Below are 20,938 nucleotides of genomic sequence, written 5' to 3'. Positions count from 1 at the left end.
TGCCGCACTGCTGAGGCCACAGCTGACCTGGGCTGTGTTGTGAGAGCTCCTGTAGGCTGTGCCAAAGCAAAGCACAGTGTGCCAGAGACCTTCTTCAGTACTGAAGAGCAAGAGTGGGCACTCATTCCAAAACCTTTGATCATAAATCACACATTCTGGCCTCTGATACAGGTGATCTACAGAATATGTAGATCTAAAGACTGCTGAGGCTGCTGGCCATGGCAGCAGAAGGATGGAGCAGCACTTGGTTAGCATGCTGGGGCAAGGTCTGTTGTACAAACCATGCCTTGGGTTTGCTTGCCTGAATTTCCCACCATGCCCTTATCCCAGCTGCCCTGGGAGACTGAAAATGCTGCTGGTTCCTATAGACACTGTTGGCCCCACACCGGGGGTCAAGTTGGTGTCTAAAAGAGAGATCTGTGGTTTCCCCCAACTCGTCTTGGTGCATGGGAGGATGATTTGTTGGCCTTTATGTGGGTGAGCTCTTCCGACACTGCATAGGAAAACAACAGCACAAATGAAAGCAAAACAAGCGCTGAAGGAAACGCATCACACTTCCAGAAGTGATTTTGGAAAGCACAAAGCCAGGATGTTGTTTCTTTTTAGGGACTGAGTAGTCTGACATGTTGCAAAATACAAAGGCTTGGCATATTCCCAGCAGCAGAGGGAAAACTGGAACTCCCCAGAAGCAAAACCTGTCATTAGCAGTCAGCCAGGCAGAACAGGCTCCTGAGTGCCAGGAACAGGCATGGAAGGAAGGGAGGACTGAGCAGCATAAAGGAGCTTTTCTCACCCCGGCAGTCTTGTGGAGGGGAGCAGAGGCCTGTGAGGGCAGCATGTGGGATTGGGATGCTCCCAGAATTCTTCAAAGGGCAGCAAGGAGCTGCTGTTCCCCCTCACACACACCAGCCCCCAAGTCCCATTCTTCTGCATAGGCAGTGGGTCTGCTCCCCAAAAAATCAGAATAGTTTTGACTTGCAGTTTTTCTCCCTTTTGTTTTCACTCAATTATGCTTAGCTGCCCTGAGAAATCTCTTTTTACATGTCCTCCCCAGTCCTTGCTGTGATCCGTGTCATCCTGGAGGCATGTAATAATTTAGACTGAAAGCTGTGCTGTGCAGCTCCTGTTCTCCGCAGCTTCACAGGATGGAGGAGGTATTGATGTGCCCTGATTTATCTCCCACAGATGTCATCTCCCTAGGAGTGAACTTGAAGGACAGAGAGGCACAGAAAACTGAATCTGGGAAGCACCTGATTTAGAAAGAAAGGAGGACAAGATTTTACAGACCAGGTTGGATGGATGTAGGGAACATTATAACTTTGCAAACCCAGTGATCCAAGGAGTTGGCACCATGAATTGTGATGTTGCTGTTGCCACATCCAAGAACACAAGCTCTCAGGATATCTTTATGTTTTCCAAAGGAATCTCCTAAAATTAAGAGTATTTTTACATTGATGCTGCTTTAGACCTTATAGCAACCTTCCAGTATGTGAAGGGGGCCTACAGGGAAGCCAGAGAGAGACTCTCCATCAGGAACTGTAGTGACAGGACAAGGAGTAACGAGTACAAATTCAAAGAGGCGAAACTTATTTACTGTGAGGGTAGCTAGACACTGTCACAGGTTGCCCAGAGAGGTCATGGATGCCACAACCCTGGCATCCAGGCCAGGCTGGATGGGGCTTTGAGCAACCTGGTCAGGTGGGAGATGTCCCTGCCCATGGTAGGGGGAATGGGACTAGATGATCTTATGGGTCCATTCTAACCCTTTAATATTCTGTGATTCCCCATCAGGGCCAATCAACTTCTGAGGGTAAGAATATGAGGAGAGGATTGTATTTAAGGCATGTAGATGTGGCACTTGGGGACATGGTTTAGTGGTGGGCTTGGCAGTGCTGGGTTAATGGTTGGAGTCAATGATCTTAAAGGTCTTTGACCTAACCTAAAGCATTCTGTGATTCTTTGTTGTGGCTGTGAGTGTTCCCACAGCAGCAAGCACAGACACGCTGTCAGGTTGTGCCCGAGGGAGCAGCACCCAGCCCCAGTGCTGAGCAGGCAGCTGGGGAGGCAGAGCGTGGGTGCTGCAGGCATGGTCAGACACAGGGTCTGGGGACATCGCTTCCACCATCACAGCCTCCTCTCTGCCCTGGGAAACAAAAAGCAAAGCTCCCCGTCTTCTGGCAAAGGTGAGGTGTATTCAGCTGTCATGTCTGGTTTTGTCAGGGCACTTTCCTTCCCGTGGCCAACACAGTCTAAATAGCCTCTATGAGCCAGCCAGATAGATGTGTTCCATTTCAATCCTTGTCTCACTCTGCTGAGATCATTTACCTGCTAACAAGCTCCTGTGGTCAGAGATAAAAGGCAAAACCAGCAGCCCTTTAAGGATGTATCTGAACATCGTTGCAACACTTTGCTTCATGGAAAATATGGAAAGATGTTGCGTTCACAATATATCACTCTCATCTGTGTTTGTAAACAGATTTATCACACCATCTGCAAAGTCGTACTACTATCTCTTCCATGTTCATTTCCTTTCCATTTATATAGTACAGCTCCTGTTTATTTTATTCCCTTTTTACAATTAGATACCTTTGCTACCTTTATGCTTTCCTACAAAAAGGGTGTGCTCTCTGTAGCAAAGAATACTTAATCAATCCAATTTGTTCATTTTAGTGCATAAAAACACAAGCCAGGACTGTTTGGAGAGGTGGTGCCCGGTTCTGTTTCTCATCTCTTCACATCTGTGTGGAGCAGGTGGGAGGGAAGGATAATTCAGAACAAATCTGTGGTAAACAGGATGCTTTCTCAGTATTTCCTGTCTCCTGTTGCACTGGTGGAGCTTAATTTTCAGGAATCAGCTAAGCCTGAGGTCAATAATGCTGTTGTAATTTCTCTGACTTGCTGTAGCTGGTACAATATAATACAAATACAATACAATTCATACATCTGGGAGCAAAAGGTCAGCTTGTGCTGTTTTCTGGCTGGATAAGAAATGTTTATTCATGTTCAAATGAAAAAAGTGATTTGCTGAGTATAAAAAGAAGTCACACAAGAGAAGAGGAGCTTGCAGATGGCAGCCACTTCTGCAGCCCCACGAGCTGACCAGCACCCAGGTCAGATGGTCCTCAGTACTGCCCTACACTTTCCAGTGACCCCAGCACTGGAAAGACATGGCTGGGCTCCATGCACAGCGTGGAGGAGAATTTGACTGCAGGTGAACCTCTCCAGCCCCATGGCTGTAGATTTGCAATCCCCATGACTGATGAGAGGTGTAGGATGCTGCCCCATCCCCAGGGCTGTGAACCTGGGGCAGGAAACTTTTGCTTCTCTCCCTCCAGTGAGGAAGGATTTCTCTTCTTTGCATCAAGCATAACCCAATTTCCTGGACTTGAATACAGGGGTGGGACTGGGGTTGGCTAATCCCAAAAAGAATTTTACCAAGGGTGAGTAAGGGCTCTGGACTGCAGGGAGTGATGACAAATCTTGGAAACTCAAGACTGTGCTTTGGCAGGGAGGTTTGTTTGGGGATTGGTTGGGTTGGGTTTTTTATGGCCCTTTTTATCACTTTTCAGCTGTACAGTGTGTTCTCAGATGGTATATTTGCCACTTCATGTTTTTGGATCGTGACCATCATTTTTTCAGCTAACAGAACAGGGAGCAACTGGGTGCTCGGCCAGCTTCTTTCCCACTGAAGCAAAAGAAAACTCTCCAAGAGGGTTTCTCCAGAGCTCTCTAAATGGATTTTCTTTTACCAAATCCTGCTAACTCTTCCATCCCTTTGACCTCTCAATGCAGACTTTGACGCTGTGAGCTGCCAGAAAGTCCCACCATCACATTTTCTCAGAGAAATTTTTCAGGTGTCCTACCCCATCACACTTTGCATCTTTCCAAGAGGCATATTTAGGCCTGTAATATCATGCCTGTCACTAATGAATGAGCAAATCTTTTGGCTGTATATTTGCCAAGGGGAGATTGCCAAAATGACTCTTTGGGTAAAACAGAAGCCATGCAGCTCTGCTGCAGGGAAGGAGCCAGGACCTTTCTCAATGGCACAGTCCCCAGGGAAAATCACAAGGCAGGCTTTAAAATGAGATTTTTTTTTTTTCCAACCAGTGTAAAGGGTCCATCCTTTATCTTGGCTTTCTGGAAAAAAAAAAAAAAAAAACCTTCCAGAGATTACTTAGTTTAGATTTTTCAAGCATTTTTTCTAGTCACTGTTGGGCTAAAAGCCTTGTCCTCGAGCTGGGAAGGGAAAATAAGTCTCCCATAATCCCTTCAGTCCCCTAAGTGCTGAGTTTTGGGGCCAACTGGCCCCAGGTTATTTTGAGCTCTTTGCAGGCTCAGCAGCCATGGGGAACAGAGGTACTGGTGATGTGGCAGGACAGGGAGCTAGCATCAATTTTTGTGGGCAAACTGTCGTCTATGGGAGTAATTCAGCTTTAAAACAGAATCACAGATTCATAGAATATTCTGAGTTGGAGGGGACCCACAAGGATCATCAAATCCAACTCTTAAGTGAATGGCCCATATGGGGATCAAATCCACAGCCTTGGCATTATTAGCGTGGTGCTGTGACTAACTGAGCTAATCTCAGTGGCCAAAACCATTGCATGCAGCTTTGAAAAGGACCTGCATTGTATGACTTGACCCCTGTGAGTCTGAAAAATAATCATCCTGCCTAAAACCATAAAATCTGGCACCAAGAGTTACGCTTGGCTTTGCAGTTTCTCTGTGCTGAATCAGTTCCTGGCCTTCCTTGCTGCTGATGGCCTGACTGGACAGGCCATGTCCTCCAGGGAGACGGGCCATTGCTCCCCATCTCCAAGAAAGTGCTCTGCTGATTTTGTAGCCAGCCTCCTGTGCCTGCACTCACAGCCTGTCAGGCTCTCACATTATCAGGCATAAACACCATGTGTACGAACATATTTGCAATTACAGCAGACAGGAAGGGATTAAGTGAGTGCTATAAAGTCAACCTCAACATCAGTCAAAAGAAACAAAAGCAAAAAAGGAACAGGGTAATCAGATGCTCTTATGAGCAGGATATAATCAAAATTATTTCTCCATCCCATTGCAAATGCTTAGAAACTGCACAGTCTCTTCAGCACTGTGAGATTTTGAAGTGGTTTAATGGGCATTAGGAGTTCAGAGCTGATAATGCTGCTTCCAACCTTTTCCTTTCACTGCATGAAAATAGGTAGTGGCAATTGACTGGTGCAAATTTGCTACTTTTAAATCTGTATTTGCTGGCTTGGATGTGCTAAGTCTCTTCACAGAGTCTTGAGAGCCTGAATGTAATGTTTGTGGTTAAGGGAGGAATATATTGAGTTTCTTCAACAGAGGACTGGTTCCAGTGTGTGCCCTACATGCTGGAGAGCTGGGACCTGCTGTAGTTGGGCTTCACATCCCAATTACTGGATAAAAAGCAGGGCTACTGGATTGTTTTTGGTAGTCCAGACAAACTTCTCACTTTGTCTCTTCTTTTTCTTTCAGAACAAGCCGTTCACAATGTCAGTCAAAAAGGAAGGTGCCCACAAGAAGTGGGCTGCCCTGAAGGAGAAACTCGGACCCCAGGAGACCGACCAGTCAGAGGCCAACCTGGAAAATGCAGAGCCAGAGCTGTGCATCCGTCTCCTGCAAATGCCCTCAGTGGTGAACTACTCCGGGCTGAAGAAGAGGCTGGAGAACAGTGACAATGCCTGGATGGTCCAGTTCCTGGAGCTGTCTGGGCTGGATCTCCTCCTGGAGGCCCTAGACAGGCTGTCAGGGCGAGGAGTGGCCAGGATATCTGATGCCTTGCTTCAGCTCACCTGCATTAGCTGTGTGCGAGCGGTCATGAACTCCCACAAAGGCATAGAATACATTGTGAGCAACGAGGGCTACGTCAGAAAACTCTTCCAAGGTGAGGAGACACCTTCCTGCTTCATCCATCACATGCAGCACTGGGGTGGGGGGCACTTTCCTGTTGCTTATCCTCCTGCCCTGCACCAGACTAGTTGGAAATGGTTGGTCACAAGTGATTAATGAGATTATTTTCTTCTTTAAAATAAAACTGCTATGAAATCCCATTGCCTTTGCCACCCAGTGCTATTTCCACACAAATATTGTCATAGTTTACTGAGAAGCTGGGAATAAACCCAGCCTTATCTGTATACAGGCATGAGAAATCTTCAACCCTTTGGTTGTCAGCAGATATTTGCTATTCAGTCTTCGAGAGCCCCAAGGGCAGAGGAAAGGAACTGAAAGGGCTTGAAGTCTTGTAGCCTGTAAAGAGGAGGGAAAGTGGCATGTTTGGACTCAAGAGAGCCTGCTCTCTGTGCTGCTCACTCTGCTCCTCCTAGAAGATTGTGGATAACACCACTTACATTCTCCTGCCATTCACTTGGCTCATTGTTAGCTTTGAAATTCATCAGGGTATCTTGTAGGGCTTATTATACAGCACTTAATGGTGCTGGAAGGGTAACTTCTGTATCCAAAAACCCTTATTAATAGCTTTTTAAAATGCATTTAGTCTGAAAGCTGACTTGCTTCCCTCTTCAGTTCTGAAGTCCCCTTCCTTCCTCTTCACGCTGTGTTTTCTTAGCTTATATAAAATTTGGACCTGGCATTTTTGTACTGTGAAACAGGGGGGTATCCTGGATTTTCAGTGTTGGAGCTTCTTTGTGCTCTAATGTAGGAAAAATACGACAGCTCCCAGGGCTCACAGAGAAAGAGTAGTGCAAAAAAGGAATATATGGGACCCCTTGGAACAATTGCTCTAACTCATATGCATATTGAGCTTTTCTGCACAAAAATCAGAGTCATTAATCAAATAAAATTGTTCATCTGCTGTTCTAGAAAATAGCCATATGTGAAAATGGGAAATAAATTTTGTGAGTGCTGGAAAATCTTGGCTGCTGTTGCAGCATTTCGCTGTGACATGGAAAAGATTAATAACTACAAGCTGCACCAAAATGCCAATGGGATACCTGTAGCATTTACTCTTCCCACTAGAGTTTGCCATCACATAATGCTATTGGGATGAGATATCTGTACATTAAGATATTTCTCTTCCTATCTTCCACTGTAATGGGTCCCCTCCTTCAGTCTCTTTTCCACTACTGCTCATAATTCGTGTAGCAGAAGACACTGAGATTCAGAATATTAATGTCATTATAAATACTGCTTTGTTTTGTTCTGTTTTTCCTACAGCACTTGACACAACTAATGTCATGGTCAAAAAGCAAATATTTGAGCTCCTGGCTGCACTGTGCATTTACTCATCAGATGGCCACTCTTTGGCTCTGGATGCTTTGGACCATTACAAGGCAAGTGTTTGGTTGGAGCAGGAGGAATGGCTCAGCTTTGATCCATGCAGACAGATCCATGTACCACAGAAAAGGGTGGGAATAAAGTTTATTTTGCATTGTTTTGGTAAGGGAAGTAGGGGTTTATAAGGTGAAAGCTGTAGGAAGTTTTTTGTGGTCAGTGTAGGTCTGTGGTGCTGTTCAGTGACTTGTGTGGACAGATGACTGTCAACCACAAGGTGCTTTCTGGCAGCAAAAGCACCACCAGATCAGCAGAATAAATGGTGCCACATCCACAGGTTTCACTGCCCACGAGCTCAGGTACATACATCAGTTACCAGAAAGCACAAAGGTATCCAGGAGGTGTTTCCAATGACTTTCTGTGCCAACCAACCCCTGCTCCATAATGGAGGAGTGCTGCTTTTGCCCGTGTCTTCCTGTCCTGTGGACAGTGGGATAAACTGTGGATTTCAGATGCTAATTCCATCTGAGAGCCTGCCCCACAGTCATGGGCATTTATGTCTGTATAGACCATCCTTGTCATAGTATCAGTTGTGTTACCCACAGAGTGTAAAGAACCAGCAGTATCGATTCAGCATCATAATGAACGAGCTGTCCAACACAGACAACGTGCCATACATGGTGACGCTGCTGAGTGCTATCAATGCCATCATCCTGGGGAAAGAAGAGCTGAGAACAAGGACACAAATCAGGAACGAGTTCATAGGTAAGGATGTTTGTTACACCTTTCCCTGGAGAAAGTCAGTTACCAAATGGGCTTTTTTCAGATGTATCCATAAGGTGCCTGAAGAGGCTGGGGAGCAAAACTGCAAATATTAATTTTCTTCTGTCTTTATTCTCAACAGCCTTTCTGTCAACAAACTTTTTTTTACTTTGCTGCTTTCCCATAGCTTTGATCTTTTCTGGAATCCCAGCAGCACTGTATCACTTGAGCTTCTTCAGAGCATTTCTATAACCAACTACCACATCTCCATATATTGCAACTACTTGTAAGAGTTGATAAAGTTTCTTCACTTGGTGTCTACTCAGTTGAGCCACAGAGGCTTTCCCATGGTTCAGAACTTTCCAACTGCTAGAATCCCAGGCTCCTAGGTACCATTGTTGGGATTCACCTCACATCTGAGTTGATGAGCCTGGGCTCCATTTCTCTCCACGGAGATCAAGGAACATTTGATTGTATCAGACTGATTTTAGATATCTAATTTGGATTGAGGTCACTCATGCCTCAAAAGTGCCTGTGTCACTCAATAACCTCAGGGGGATTGTGCAGTGGTTCACACAGGTGCTGCAGATGTGTGCTGTGGTGTCTCATCATTTACCAGATGACTCTACCCGCTTTGATAGATCCATCTGAAGATATTTTCACTTTTTCTCTCTACAAAGAGTTTTTATGAGCATAACATATATAAAGATCATAACAAATAAGTACCAAGAGGGTCATAATGCAACTATATTTTTTTCACCTACCAGGGCTTCAGCTGTTGGATGTTTTAGACAAGCTAAGGTAAGGATATCTACTTAAATTTCTTTAAAATGAGATTCACAGTGAAGTAGCTTTGGAAACTTAATACTTACCCAACTTTCTGTTGTGTGAAGTGCAGTGTTCTTGGGTGGAGTGGACCATGCTTGTATGCACCCATTCCATGGGAGCTAGAGGCATTTGGCCAGTGTTAGGATGCTCTTGCCAACCACAGTGTCACAGGGACAGCTGTTGGCACAGATGGCATGCACGGAGCTCTGGGCACAGATGGAGCAGCAATATCCTCATTGAGGCTGTTTCAGACTGAATCTGAAGCAGTGGCCTCACTGTGGCCTCACTGAGCAGCTCACTGTGTTCAACACCACTGCTGCTGTTGGTCCCAGAATCATGCAGCCAGAACAATTTACTAATGTATATCTGAATGTAATTTTTAAATTATGTTCTATCAGAAACATCTGTGATAAATTCTAGAATGCAGTTTATGTGAGTTGCAGTTATCCATGTAACTGGAATTGCTCAATCCAACACCATAAAAATTAGGGAAGAGAAAATCTTTTATTAGAGCAGCAACTGTAAAATTCTAACACTGAGTAGTCTTGAGAGTGCTGAAAAAGTCAGCTTTAGAGTGTCTATATTTTTTTTAATCCAGTTTTGAATAACAGAGAAGGAGGTTTTTCAAAAAGAAACATCACTGGAATATTTTCAATTAGTCTTGATTTAAAAAAAATGAAGGTGACAGCCTGGTTGCAAAAGGCTCAGAATGCCACTCTGATGTTACGGCTCCAAGGAGAATTCCATAGCAAGCCTGTGCTGGGCCAGGTTATGCCATGAGAAGTCTCATTCCTTTGTATGTGTTGATTGTAGGAAGAGGTATATCCTGTTCAAGAAAGGAAGCACTTGAGGCATCTCATCCTTTATAAATCAGGAGAGTTGGGTATTTTCAACACCAACTGCATCCAAGAGGCAAAGAGATAAAAGCCATTTAACAAAAACAGTCATCTGAAAATCAGTGAAGGGCTCTCTAATGAAAACAAATGCTGTAATATTGCAGAGACATCGAGGAGGAGGATCTGCTTATCCAGTGTGACACATTTGAGGAGTTCAAAATAGAGGATGATGAGGAATTATTAAGGTTGTGTGATGGCATAAACATGAATGATCATCACGAGGTCTTTTCATCTCTCTTCAACAAAGTAAGTTGGCCCTTGCATGGGGTGTGAGGCCCCACAATGGCCAAGTTAATCCACTTTGCTGGGAGCCAGCCTTGCTGTGACAGAAGCTGCTCTGTCTTCCAGGTGAGCCGCTCTCCAGTCTCTGTCCAGCTGCTGTCCATCCTGCAGAGCCTCCTGCACTTGGAACCCTCTCATCACTCCAACCTCCTGCTCTGGGAGTCCTTGGATGCTGTAGTGAACAGAGCCCTTTTACTCGCCAATGACAGTAAGAATGACGTATCCATCCAGCCTTGCACACTCCTCTTGTTTTCCCTTGTCCCATAAAAGTCTTTCCCCAATGTGCAAGAAATAATCTGTGGGACTTGGTGAGAGCTGAACAGAAGAGATACAAAGCTCTACTTTCTGTATGAGGTCAAGTGAAGGTTCATCCCTGTGGGTGGCCACATTTAGCAATGGGCTTGGGATTCTCAGTCTTCTTTTAATGGTTAATCCCTGAGCTTTGGCTCATGGAAGTCAGTGGGATTCTGTCCTCACTGGCATCTTGCCACTGGTGCTGGCCTGTCTTGCTGGCAGGCACGCTATGAAGTGTTTGTGGGCTGGGAAGGAAATTGCCTAGAAGTGAAAAGTGTAATTGTGTAAAGTGACACCAGGAAATGGACTCTCCACGGCTCCAGATCTACTGCTTGGTGAGGGTTGAACAGCATGAAGCAGCCTGTGGGCCTTGTTCCCTTCCCTGACCCTGACTCATTTCTCTAGTCCAAGGGAACACAGTTGAAGAAGTCATTGAGAGGCTGCTGTCTATCAAAAAACATCCAAACAAGCAAAAGCGGGCTGAAAACCGCCTGTCTGGGAGCGCAGCTGGAGGTGTCCAGGCTGAACCAGAGCCATGTGCACGTGCCGCTCGGTGTCCAGTGGGATCATCAAACCCCACCAGGCCACCAGCAACATCCTCAGGGCCGCTGGACAACGAAAAGAAGATCTCATCCTGCCAGTTCACAGCCTGCTGTGCCCTGCCAGAGAAATCTAACCCCCCCTCCAACACTGCTCCCAACCCGGCACCTCCAGCCCCACCACCTCTACCCTCTGGCACAGCAGCCATGACCCCCACATCCCCCATGACAAATGCACCTCCAGCCCCTCCACTCCCTGGCATCCCTCCCCCTCCACCCCCATTGCCTGGCATGGGGGGTATTCCTCCTCCGCCTCCTCCTCCTCCTCCACCACTGCCTGGCATGGGGGGCATTCCTCCACCTCCACCCCCACTGCCTGGCATGGTTGGTATCCCTCCTCCTCCACCCCCACTGCCTGGCATGGGTGGTATCCCACCCCCTCCACCTCCATTACCTGGCATGGGTGGTATCCCACCCCCTCCACCTCCATTACCTGGCATGGGTGGTATCCCACCCCCTCCACCTCCATTACCTGGCATGGGTGGCATCCCTCCCCCTCCACCCCCACTGCCTGGCATGGGTGGCATCCCTCCTCCTCCGCCCCTCCTTCCTGGCATGACAGGAGATCACATAGAAGCCGTGGTGGCCTCCCAGTACAGCTGCCCCCTGGGCTTGGGCAGGCCTCCCCACAAGACAGTGAAGACACCAACGCTGAGAATGAAGAAGCTGAACTGGCAGAAGCTGCCCTCCAACGTGGTGAGAGGTGGGTGCTTCTGGCATAAAGTCGCTGCAGCTGCTTTAGGGGTGCTTTACACTGCTGCTTTTGCTTCCCAGGGGAAGAAATACTATCTTAAAGTTTGTCAGATGTGGTTGACTCTGTTTCCATACAGAACTTCCCTGATTTCCTTTACTTTTGACGTACAGAGCTGATATAAAAGTAGCATGAAACTACTAATGTAATAGTAACTATTCCAACTGAATGAGTACTTTGGAATAGCTTGTTTATTACTAAAATACTTTGAACTTAAAAGAAGAGAAAGGGATGGGAATATTTTCCTAATCACTATGACATGCCTTAGATCAGGCTCTGATCTGCGTTCCCCAAATTTTTACTACCCAGTTCATCTGTGCTTGTATCTGGGTACATTAAAGTCATGAGTAAGAGTGCATGAGAGGATCACATCACATATCTCTTGATTTTTGGGTTACATTTCCCTCTGCTAGTGGATTCAAAGTGGAACATGAAATGTGAGAAGAAACTTCAACAAGCTGTGTCAGCTTTGTCCCAGACAAGCAAGGCATCCACTGCATGAAAGTAAGCAGAGGTGAAATCTAAATAAGGCATGTCTTCAATCACAAGAGCAGTAAAATGTTGGGATTATTGCAGTAGAGGCTTCTACAGGCATGTTAGGGTGATGATTTTTTTTAAGATATAAGAAATGGCAGTAGAAATTATTCAAGCAGTCCTGTAGCCAGCATTATACAAGGAGACTTGAGTATAAAATGAAAAATGGATAAGGTCACAGTCAGAAAATGTCCAAGTTTTGCCCAGTCCCTCTGTTAGGATGCAAGGGAGCAAAAATTATATCAACCAGGGAACTAGAAACAAAATGTCTGAGGTCGTTGTCATGCTGATCCAGTTTGCCTATCATGGAGAAAAACACAGTTTTACAGGGAGGGATGAGGCTGTACAGCCTCTGTGTGCCCAGTGCTGCCTCCCCCTACCAGGTTTAATTGCCCTTCAGCCCCTTTGGATCCCACCTGTGGCACTTGCCCCTCCTCAATAATGACCATTTATCCAGGACTAATATGTCTCTTCTTATTTCATTCATGTCCTGAAGAGTGTCCCAGCTGCCAGCTCACCTTGTCCCAGGCACCAGGAGCTTTCAGCTGTGCCTGCAGCCAGTCTGAACACTTTTTCTTTCTTTCAGAGAGCCACTCGATGTGGGCTTCTGTGAGCAGCAGCAGCGAGGACACGATAGAGCCCAACTACAGCAGCATCGAGCAGCTGTTCTGCTTCCCACAGCCAACCCCCAAGGAGAAGACAGCAGCACCAGTGAAGGCAGAGCCGAAGGAGGTGAGGAGACCCCCTCGTTTTTTCGAGTAAAGATCCCTGCAGACAGCTCATCTAATATGAGATATCTTCTTTTTCTTTAATGAAGATCACATTTTTGGACTCCAAGAAAAGTCTCAATTTGAACATATTTTTGAAGCAGTTTAAATGGTAAGATATGGCCAGTTTTCGTGACAGTTGACAAAACTTTGAGCAGGTTTTGCAGTATCTGGAAGGTCCTCACAAAATCTGTTCTAGCCAATGTGCTTTGGTGGTCCATGCTACTAAACATTGCCCATTTTTTCCTACACTGTCTTTAAAATACTGAGTTTAGGGGTTTAATTATGTTTTTACATACAACTTCCCCATATGTTGGCAAATGAGTTACATCTCCATTTTACAGATAAAGTTGTGGCACAGACTCTTAGGGTGACACAGACTGTGACACACACCTGGAGGTCAAATCCCTCCTCAAATCAGGGCCAGTGGACAAATGAAGAGTTCAATTTTCTTTTAAGATAAAAAATGCTCAGAGACAGGATCTCAGTTGTAGGATTCATCTCTGGCCTTGAATCATTTGATCAGGGCCAGAAGTAAGATTTGGGTCATAGCAGGGATCCAGGCCCTGATTGTAAGTTAATTGTGGGGTGATACCTTTCCTTTTGGATTATTGTGACTCTTTACTAGGGAAAGCACAGAGTGCTTGGCACAGATAAATCTCTTGGTAGTGTGTGATACTTGAAAAGTTGCCTTTGGTTGATGGCTGGCTCTGCTCCTCCTCCCTGCAGCTCCAATGAAGAGGTGACTGCCATGATCCGGAATGGGGACCGGACCAAGTTTGATGTTGAGGTTCTGAAGCAGTTGCTGAAGCTGCTGCCTGAGAAGCATGAGGTCAGGAGGAAAACACTACCCTTGGTTCACAGAGCTGAACACATAGAGCAGCCCCGCAGTCTTGATTCTTTATTTCTCATTAGATAGAAAACCTGAAGGCCTTCAAAGAAGAGAAATCAAAGCTAGCAAATGCAGACCAGTTCTATCTTCTCCTTCTTCAGATTCCCAGGTAAGGTTGGTAGTCATAAAGTTCAGTCCAATCTCTTTCTTGGTTTACCTCTAGGAAGTTTAAGTTTCTTTATAGGAGCCTCACAGACCAACACTGATGGATATAACTGGTGGATTTCCCCTTCCACCTTGGAGCTATCCCATTCCCTGTTCCCCTTAGTTGAAGGGCTCTTCCTTATCCAGCACATCCTCTCCCTCTGAACCAGCTGGCCCAGACTCAGGGTCAGACGTGCCCAAGGAGGCTCCATAACTTGGTGAAAAACAGTGCCAAATGCAGTGCCAAGAAGGGGAAACTCTTCTCTTTGCTGATCTCAATGCACCAGCAGAACCTACATCCTTGCTGGTCCTCAGGGCCAGCAGCAGCCCCTCGCCTCCTTCCACAGGCACACCAGTGGTTTGTGTGGATGTGGTTGACAGCAGTGTTGTGGGGTGGCATGGGCTTGCTGGTGATGTGGGAAAGGAGCTGCTGTGCTGGCTGAGATCCCAGTACCTTTATGCTGAGAATCCATCTCCACCCTTAGCTACCAGCTGCGCATTGAGTGTATGCTGATCTGTGAAGAGACCACCGTCGTGCTCGACATGATCCAGCCCAAAGCTGAAGCCATCCGGAGAGCCTGTGAAGGTATAACCTGAGCTTATTTCTGGGTCTGATTTAAGACAGGAAATTTTAACCCCCAAAAAACTCCCCTGGAGCTCTGCAGTGTTACCCCCAAAACTCCCCTGGAGCTCTGCAGTGTTACCCCCAAAACTCCCCTGGAGCTCTGCAGTGTTACCCCCAAAACTCCCCTGGAGCTCTGCAGTGTTACCCCCAAAACTCCCCTGGAGCTCTGCAGTATTACTACCCAAACCCCAAAGAATTCCTGTGTGGTCCATTCACTGGTTTGCTGCAAATGGGATGCAGCTTTAGGTATCTCCACTGATGGTCAAAGCCTGTAACAGGACCAAAATTCTTTTCTCTCATCCTCATCCCTTTTTTTCTGCAGCAGATGTATTCCTCTGAAACACTTTGAATGGTGAAGTGCTGGAAGTTCATCAGCCCTTTCAAAGGAGCTGAATTTAGACAGCAGAGCTGGCCCTGCTGCAGCTAATTCATCCATCCAGCATTATTTCCCAAATTAAGAACTTCATACAGCAATTTTCTCTGCCAGAAAACTTCCCCCGAAAGTAGCAATGCTTTAGTATTTCCCTGCCTAGAAATGGAAGCAGAAGAAAGAGGTTGTTATTTTGGGTTATAAATTGCTGATGCTCCAATATGGTGAGTACACAGAAAGTTTATGCAATAGGTTTTAGCTTCCTGTGGCAGAAACCTTTGGTCCCACTCCTCTGAGAGCAGTATGCTCTTCTTAGCACTGTCAAGTGTCACCTGTCCTACAGAGCCAGTTCCCCTAACTCCTGGGGGTTTCTCCAGCTGGCATTACAGCTGTCTGCTGGGATGAATTAAAGCTTCGCCTAAAGTGACTTCCCAGCAGCCCAGTTGTTCTTTTGGAGCTGTTCCTGCCTCAAAGCTGAGTGCTTCAGAAAGCACAGCACTGCAGCACCCTGTCATAAGAGCAAGGACAGGGACCCTTCATGCCTGGTCGATAATCACCTCTACCATGAGAGACCAGGAACAGAGTGAGTATGTCTGGTTTTAGCAGCTAGCAGGTGATCATAGTGCAGTCAGAAGTGGCGTCACAGCACAGCTAAATGAAGTTGGCAAGATTCGATTTGCAGCCCAGTTACCCTTGCCCACACTGGGAAACTTGCAAGGAAGGCAGGACCTTGATTGCTGTTAGTGAGGAGGGTCCAACTGCAGGTTATTTGCCATTAGGAAATGAGAGACCAGATGTAAAGAAAGAAACATAAGTCAACAAGGACTTTGACAACCCATGGAACTGAATCTGCATGGAATCAGTTTCTCTGCTGGTTGGACATTGGGCTGCAAAGCCAAAATACCAAATTAGATTTAGTGGAATTCAGAATCCCAATTTCAATGCAGTTTAGAAAATGTTCTGGTGTAACAGAGGCTTTTGCTTAAAAGTCCCTTATGTTTTTCAGATCTTCTGACCAGTCATCGCCTGCCAGTCTTTTGTCAACTGATTCTCAAAGTTGGAAACTTCCTGAACTATGTAAGGACTTTTTTTTGTCTTCTCCTCCCCCCATTACAGTCTATGAATGATCTTTAGGGTTGTAATCTGGATGAGCACAGGAATTACATCTGCTTTTTTTCTTTCTTGTAGGGAAGTCACACAGGCGATGCCGATGGGTTTAAAATCAGCACTTTACTCAAACTAACAGAAACCAAAGCCAACCAAACCCGCATTACACTGCTCCACCATATTCTAGAGGTACCACTGCCAAGTCCTGCACAGTAGGGAAGAGGGAGGGTTTTACCACAGATGAGGCATTTCTCCTACTCTACTGCTGGCTAATGCTGCATGCTCATACTCACGTCCTCCCTGGCAAGCCCCAGAGTGTCACAAGTCAGGAGAATTTGAATCACTTTGGTGATTCTGGTGGAGGCTGCTTGTGGGCACTACTCCTTATTTTAAGACTTGCTCTGCTTTCCTCCAGCATCTTTTCCACAGTGTCTGCAACTTCCTTTCATATTTGTGCAATCTGCACATCAGCAGCTGCAAACCACAGAGCACAAAGCTGTCCTGGCTCATCTGTACCCATTCAGTCTTTTTGCCTTTCCATGGACTTTCCCTTTTCCTCCAGACTGTGCTCAAGCTTTTCATGCCTCTCTCTAAGTCCCCATGGCTTTCCTACTCCCTGCAATACTGTTTTTATCTTTTTTCTCCATGCTCTGCTCTGCCATCTTCATTCATCAATGTCCCTCGGTTTCAGTTACGCATGTTCAAGCCCCGCTTTAGCTGGCAGTAGCTTCAGCAAGGACAGCTGTGAAATTAAAAAATGCAAGACTCAAGGCCTTTTAGTACTTTTCTGGTACTGTGGGAAGTGTCAGATTGCATCAAACCACAGTCCTGCCTCCCTCCATGCTCAAGAAGAGCTCTGCTTTGCTTTGAACTATGAGTATTTCTGAGGGTTTAGTACTCTTCTGTGTTTTTATAGCCAGGGGAAACGCCTTTCCTCTCTGAATGTGCAAACTACAGACAGGGGGGCAGTAGCAGAACACAGCACAGTCATCCTTCCTGGACACTTCTGTCCATGTGTCTTCCCCTCAGCTTCCCTTTGGCTCCTGCCACACACCAAATAACGCTTCTTTCTCTCTTCCTCTTCAGGAAGTAGAAAACAGCCACAAGGACCTACTGGAACTGCCAAAGGATCTTGAATATGTTTCAAAAGCAGCAGGGTAAAATTGTGTGTCACTTCCTTTGAATTAAAAACAAAAATAAATCCCATGCACATCAACAATGTACCAGAAATTAGGACACACACAGCTGGTATAGAGATTAACAAGATGGCATCTTACATAGTTTTAATTGAAAGATTTGGTTGATGACTGTTGAAAGCCCTTTAATATATAATAATTCTACTACAGCTGGCAACACTTAGGACTGAAATTTGCAGAGCAGTCATTTAAAACTGCCTCCCAGACACCTCTGAAATGTGCTCTGCCTTTGTGGTGGCAGGAGCTGGTGAAGGTCAGCTACCCAGAAGCATTTCTAAAGTACCTCCGGGCAGGGAAAGTGAGCTAATGCTGAGCACGGTGGAAAACAGCCTTTTGAACGCGTGGACTTTTTTTGGCATTCATCTACCCAATACACAGAACTGTAGGTAGGCCTGGCAGCTTTTCCATGAGTACTGTGGAGGGAAGCTGTTTTCCCCGAGCTTGGACTGTATAGAGAGTTCAGGGCACAGGGTTCAGTTCAGTGAAGTAGTGGGAAGCAGAGGGGTGACCAAGCCACCAGTTCAGACTTGTCGTCTCCTTGGTCAGCTCAAGATGCCGGAGTGTAAACTAATGGTAGGGTTCTGTGTGATTTCAGAATTAATCTTGATATTATCCACACGGAGTCCAGTACCAATTTAAAGAAGTTGCTAGAGCTTCAGCGGAAAGTCTTATCATCAAATGAGGATGTGAAACAACAGTATGAGAAACCCATCCAGGTCAGTAATGGAACTGCCTTAGATCTCCCCATTACACACAGAGAAGTGGTGCATGGTACATCTGCAGCTGAGGAGCCTCATGAGAGGGGAGAAAATATTGCCACAAGACATGCTCTCAAATTTGGAAATAGGATGCAATGCTGCACAACCCAAATATGCATTTGCCAGCTGCACCCCAAACCTAGATACCTCTGGTGAGGCCATTTCTTAGGGTGTGTGCCCCAACTGCTCTGTCCATGCTTCTGACTCCTCACTTTAAGAGAAGATGGTCACCTTCTGTGTGGATCACCACAGTGAAGCCCTTTGCTTGGGATTAAGCTTTGCATGGAGCTTTCCATGTCTTGCTCAAGACACCCCTGTAAACTGGCACAGTGCAGTTGCCAAGAGTAAAGATCATCTGCAAATCTTAATTTCTTCCCACCTGCTTTCCAAAAGCTGCAGATAAAAGCCAGGACCCAGAGTCCTTGCTTTAAGCTTTAATCCTTTTTCTGTGAGTGCACTTCACTCGTTGTCCTCTGGATGGTGTTTTACTGTGTGCATTTAATGCGTTTCAGGACAGCATTGATGCCTCCAGAAAGCTGGAAGAAGAATTTGAAACCATTGAAAAGAAGAGAGAAGAACTTGCAAATTATCTCTGTGAAGACCCAAGCAAGTTGTCCTTAGAGGACATATTTAGCATCATGAAGACCTTCAGAGATCTCTTCATCCGAGCCCTGAAGGTTGGCATCTGCACAGAGGATGCTGAACATCCCTAGTGCTGGCAGCTGCCTCCGCTCCAATGGACAGGGGTGGGATGGGCACCCCGAATCCAAGGGGGAATCTGGTTACAGCCTCCCCCTTTTGGCACTTGGCATGAGGTCTCCCAGTGAAGTGGTGTCTGATCCCTTCTCCACTGCATCCTCATGCAGTTCTGGTGCTGCTGGGCCTGGCCCAAACACCAGGGATGTATGATTTTGTTGCAACTTCAGCTGCAGAGTCAGTCACACAGATGCTTTTGGGCCAAGTGTGCAAGTTTTAGAGAAAGGGGCTTACAAAACTTAACCCTTTGCTCCAGCCTGAGCAAACAGGCTCAGAAGGGGGATGTATAGTAAAAAAGCCACCTGTTTGGAAAAAACTGTGGCTTCAGTATCTCCCACTTTAACCTCAGCTAGAGGTCAGGCAGGTGAGCACACTGCAGGTAGCTGTGTGAGGCATATCACCACTGCCACCTCCAACTGGCACGTGGCAGAGTCCTGGCCAAGTCAGCAGTCCCCTCTCACCATTTTGGTAAGACAGCCTTTATTCCCAATGCCCATTTTATTTGTTGCACAGGATGAAGTCCGAATTTCTCTGCCTTCATCTATGGATCTCCTTTCTCTTCATCAGCTTCTTTAGCAGACATTTACCCAACTTTCTCATGCCATTGTTACCTCCCTGCAGGAAAACAAGGACAGAAAGGAGCAAGCTGCCAAAGCAGAGAAGAGGAAAAAACAGCTGGAAGAGGAAGAGGGGAAGAGACAGAAGGGAGAAAATGGAAAAGTCAGTGAGTATCTGAAATGGCTTCAAAAAATAGAGATGGAGCCATAGGAGCTCTTTGGTGGTCCTGCTTTAATGGACCAGTACTAGTAATTTGTTTTATAGGTTTCTAGGTGCTGGCTGACTAAAGGCTTTTAGGTGTCTTACAGCCGTAGCTAAGAATTGACTTTCCACAGTTGCAGCTGGGCAGAAAAGTTAATTTTAGGTTTGCTGACTGAACAGCAAAGAAGAAAGAAAATCACCACAAATTAAATATTTCAGTTAACTTTTCCAGTTTCTAAACATAACTTTTGAATCCCAAACCTAAAAAGAAACATTTGACTTATCCACCATCCAAGGTCCCCGTATACACTTGAATAGTCTCTCTTTACCACAGTTGTCCCAAAAATCTTGCATGCTGTTTAAATACACCTTCTTCTGGATAAAAATGAAAGACTGAAAAATGCAATTGGAAGAAGCTGAGAGGAAAGAAATATCAAAATTATTTTTCCTCAAAAAAAAAAAAAAAGGGTTCCCACCGACATTGATAACAAACAGGAAATATTTCACACTCATGGGACAACCAGGGGCATGTCCAGGAGAGCTGGTGCCACTGGTGCCAGGCTGTAGCACCAGGACTTGGGAACAAATCCCTCGTCTTCAGCCAGGATGGGCTGCTGTGGGGTCACGGAGCACTGGCTGCTCCCGTGTCTGCTGTAGGTGCCTTGCTCCTGCCCAGTGGCTGCTCGTGCTGGGACAGCAGTAGCCACCTCCAGCAGTGGCATCACTGCAGTCTCCTCCTGGCCTGTCTCAGGGGCAGGTGTAACACCCATCTCTCTCTCCCCCCAGTCAAGAAGGGGTTGATGAAGCAGGAGGAGGTGTGTGTCATCGACGCCCTGCTCGCCGACATAAGGAAGGGGTTCACGCTGAGGAAGACGAAGAACAGACATGAGTCAGAGGCAGTTCCTAAACCCTTGTCTGCAGAGAGCCCGGAGGAAAGCCAGTCTGGTAAGGACACAGACCTGACTGTACCTGCAGCTATTCATTCCCATCTGCCTCTGAGCCTGAGCCAAGCATGCACCAGCGAGAAGCCTTCATCTTTGCATTTGGGGCATTTTATTTAAGAAGTCTTTGCAGCCAGTACCAAGGAGAAGAGGAGCAGAGAGCCTTGAGCTGTTGCTAGCCAGGTCTGTCCCAAAATTAGCAGGACTTTGGAGCAGCATGGCCCTGCATCTGTGTTGATAAACCCTCTGAGGTGCTTGACCCATGTGTCAGCCATGGCACCATGCTGATGGGGCACTGCTGTTATCCCCACACAAGTCCCCTCCATGCTCTCAAGTCTCAGTAGCACAGTGTGTTTCTGCCTTGGAGACTGCTGCATCCTATCTTAATCTACACTTGGGAGACTGCAGAAGCCCTTTAAAAAACATAAGAAA

At 46.3% G+C, this 20,938-nt stretch overlaps 1 protein-coding gene across 5 annotated transcripts in view; it reads left to right on the top strand.

Annotated features, from left to right (window-relative positions):
• The window catches only part of LOC137475205 (inverted formin-2-like), a 40,248-nt gene that overhangs the window by 12,840 nt on the left and 6,470 nt on the right, over positions 1-20,938 (top strand). For 3 of the 5 annotated variants that reach the window (XM_068192251.1, XM_068192250.1, XM_068192248.1), the window contains exons 1-17: positions 7,817-8,010; positions 8,775-8,808; positions 9,836-9,977; positions 10,080-10,221; positions 10,713-11,609; positions 12,778-12,923; positions 13,009-13,070; positions 13,688-13,790; positions 13,874-13,959; positions 14,480-14,580; positions 15,996-16,066; positions 16,178-16,285; positions 17,183-17,253; positions 17,888-18,008; positions 18,563-18,727; positions 19,428-19,530; positions 20,352-20,510. In XM_068192251.1, coding sequence (XP_068048352.1) covers positions 7,887-8,010; positions 8,775-8,808; positions 9,836-9,977; positions 10,080-10,221; positions 10,713-11,609; positions 12,778-12,923; positions 13,009-13,070; positions 13,688-13,790; positions 13,874-13,959; positions 14,480-14,580; positions 15,996-16,066; positions 16,178-16,285; positions 17,183-17,253; positions 17,888-18,008; positions 18,563-18,727; positions 19,428-19,530; positions 20,352-20,510 — 2,635 coding nt within the window. In that variant the 5' untranslated portion in view covers positions 7,817-7,886. Of the gene's footprint in view, positions 1-5,490; positions 5,900-7,188; positions 8,011-8,774; positions 8,809-9,835; positions 9,978-10,079; positions 10,222-10,712; positions 11,610-12,777; positions 12,924-13,008; positions 13,071-13,687; positions 13,791-13,873; positions 13,960-14,479; positions 14,581-15,995; positions 16,067-16,177; positions 16,286-17,182; positions 17,254-17,887; positions 18,009-18,562; positions 18,728-19,427; positions 19,531-20,351; positions 20,511-20,938 lie in introns of those variants that run through there. The other 2 variants (XM_068192253.1, XM_068192252.1) reach the window with 2 other exon arrangements.

The sequence above is a fragment of the Anomalospiza imberbis genome, chromosome 6 (assembly GCF_031753505.1).
Source record: "Anomalospiza imberbis isolate Cuckoo-Finch-1a 21T00152 chromosome 6, ASM3175350v1, whole genome shotgun sequence".
NCBI classification, from domain to species: domain Eukaryota; kingdom Metazoa; phylum Chordata; class Aves; order Passeriformes; family Viduidae; genus Anomalospiza; species Anomalospiza imberbis.
The sequence above is the reverse complement of the archived record's forward strand: the minus strand, read 5'-3'. Positions and strand labels throughout refer to the sequence as shown.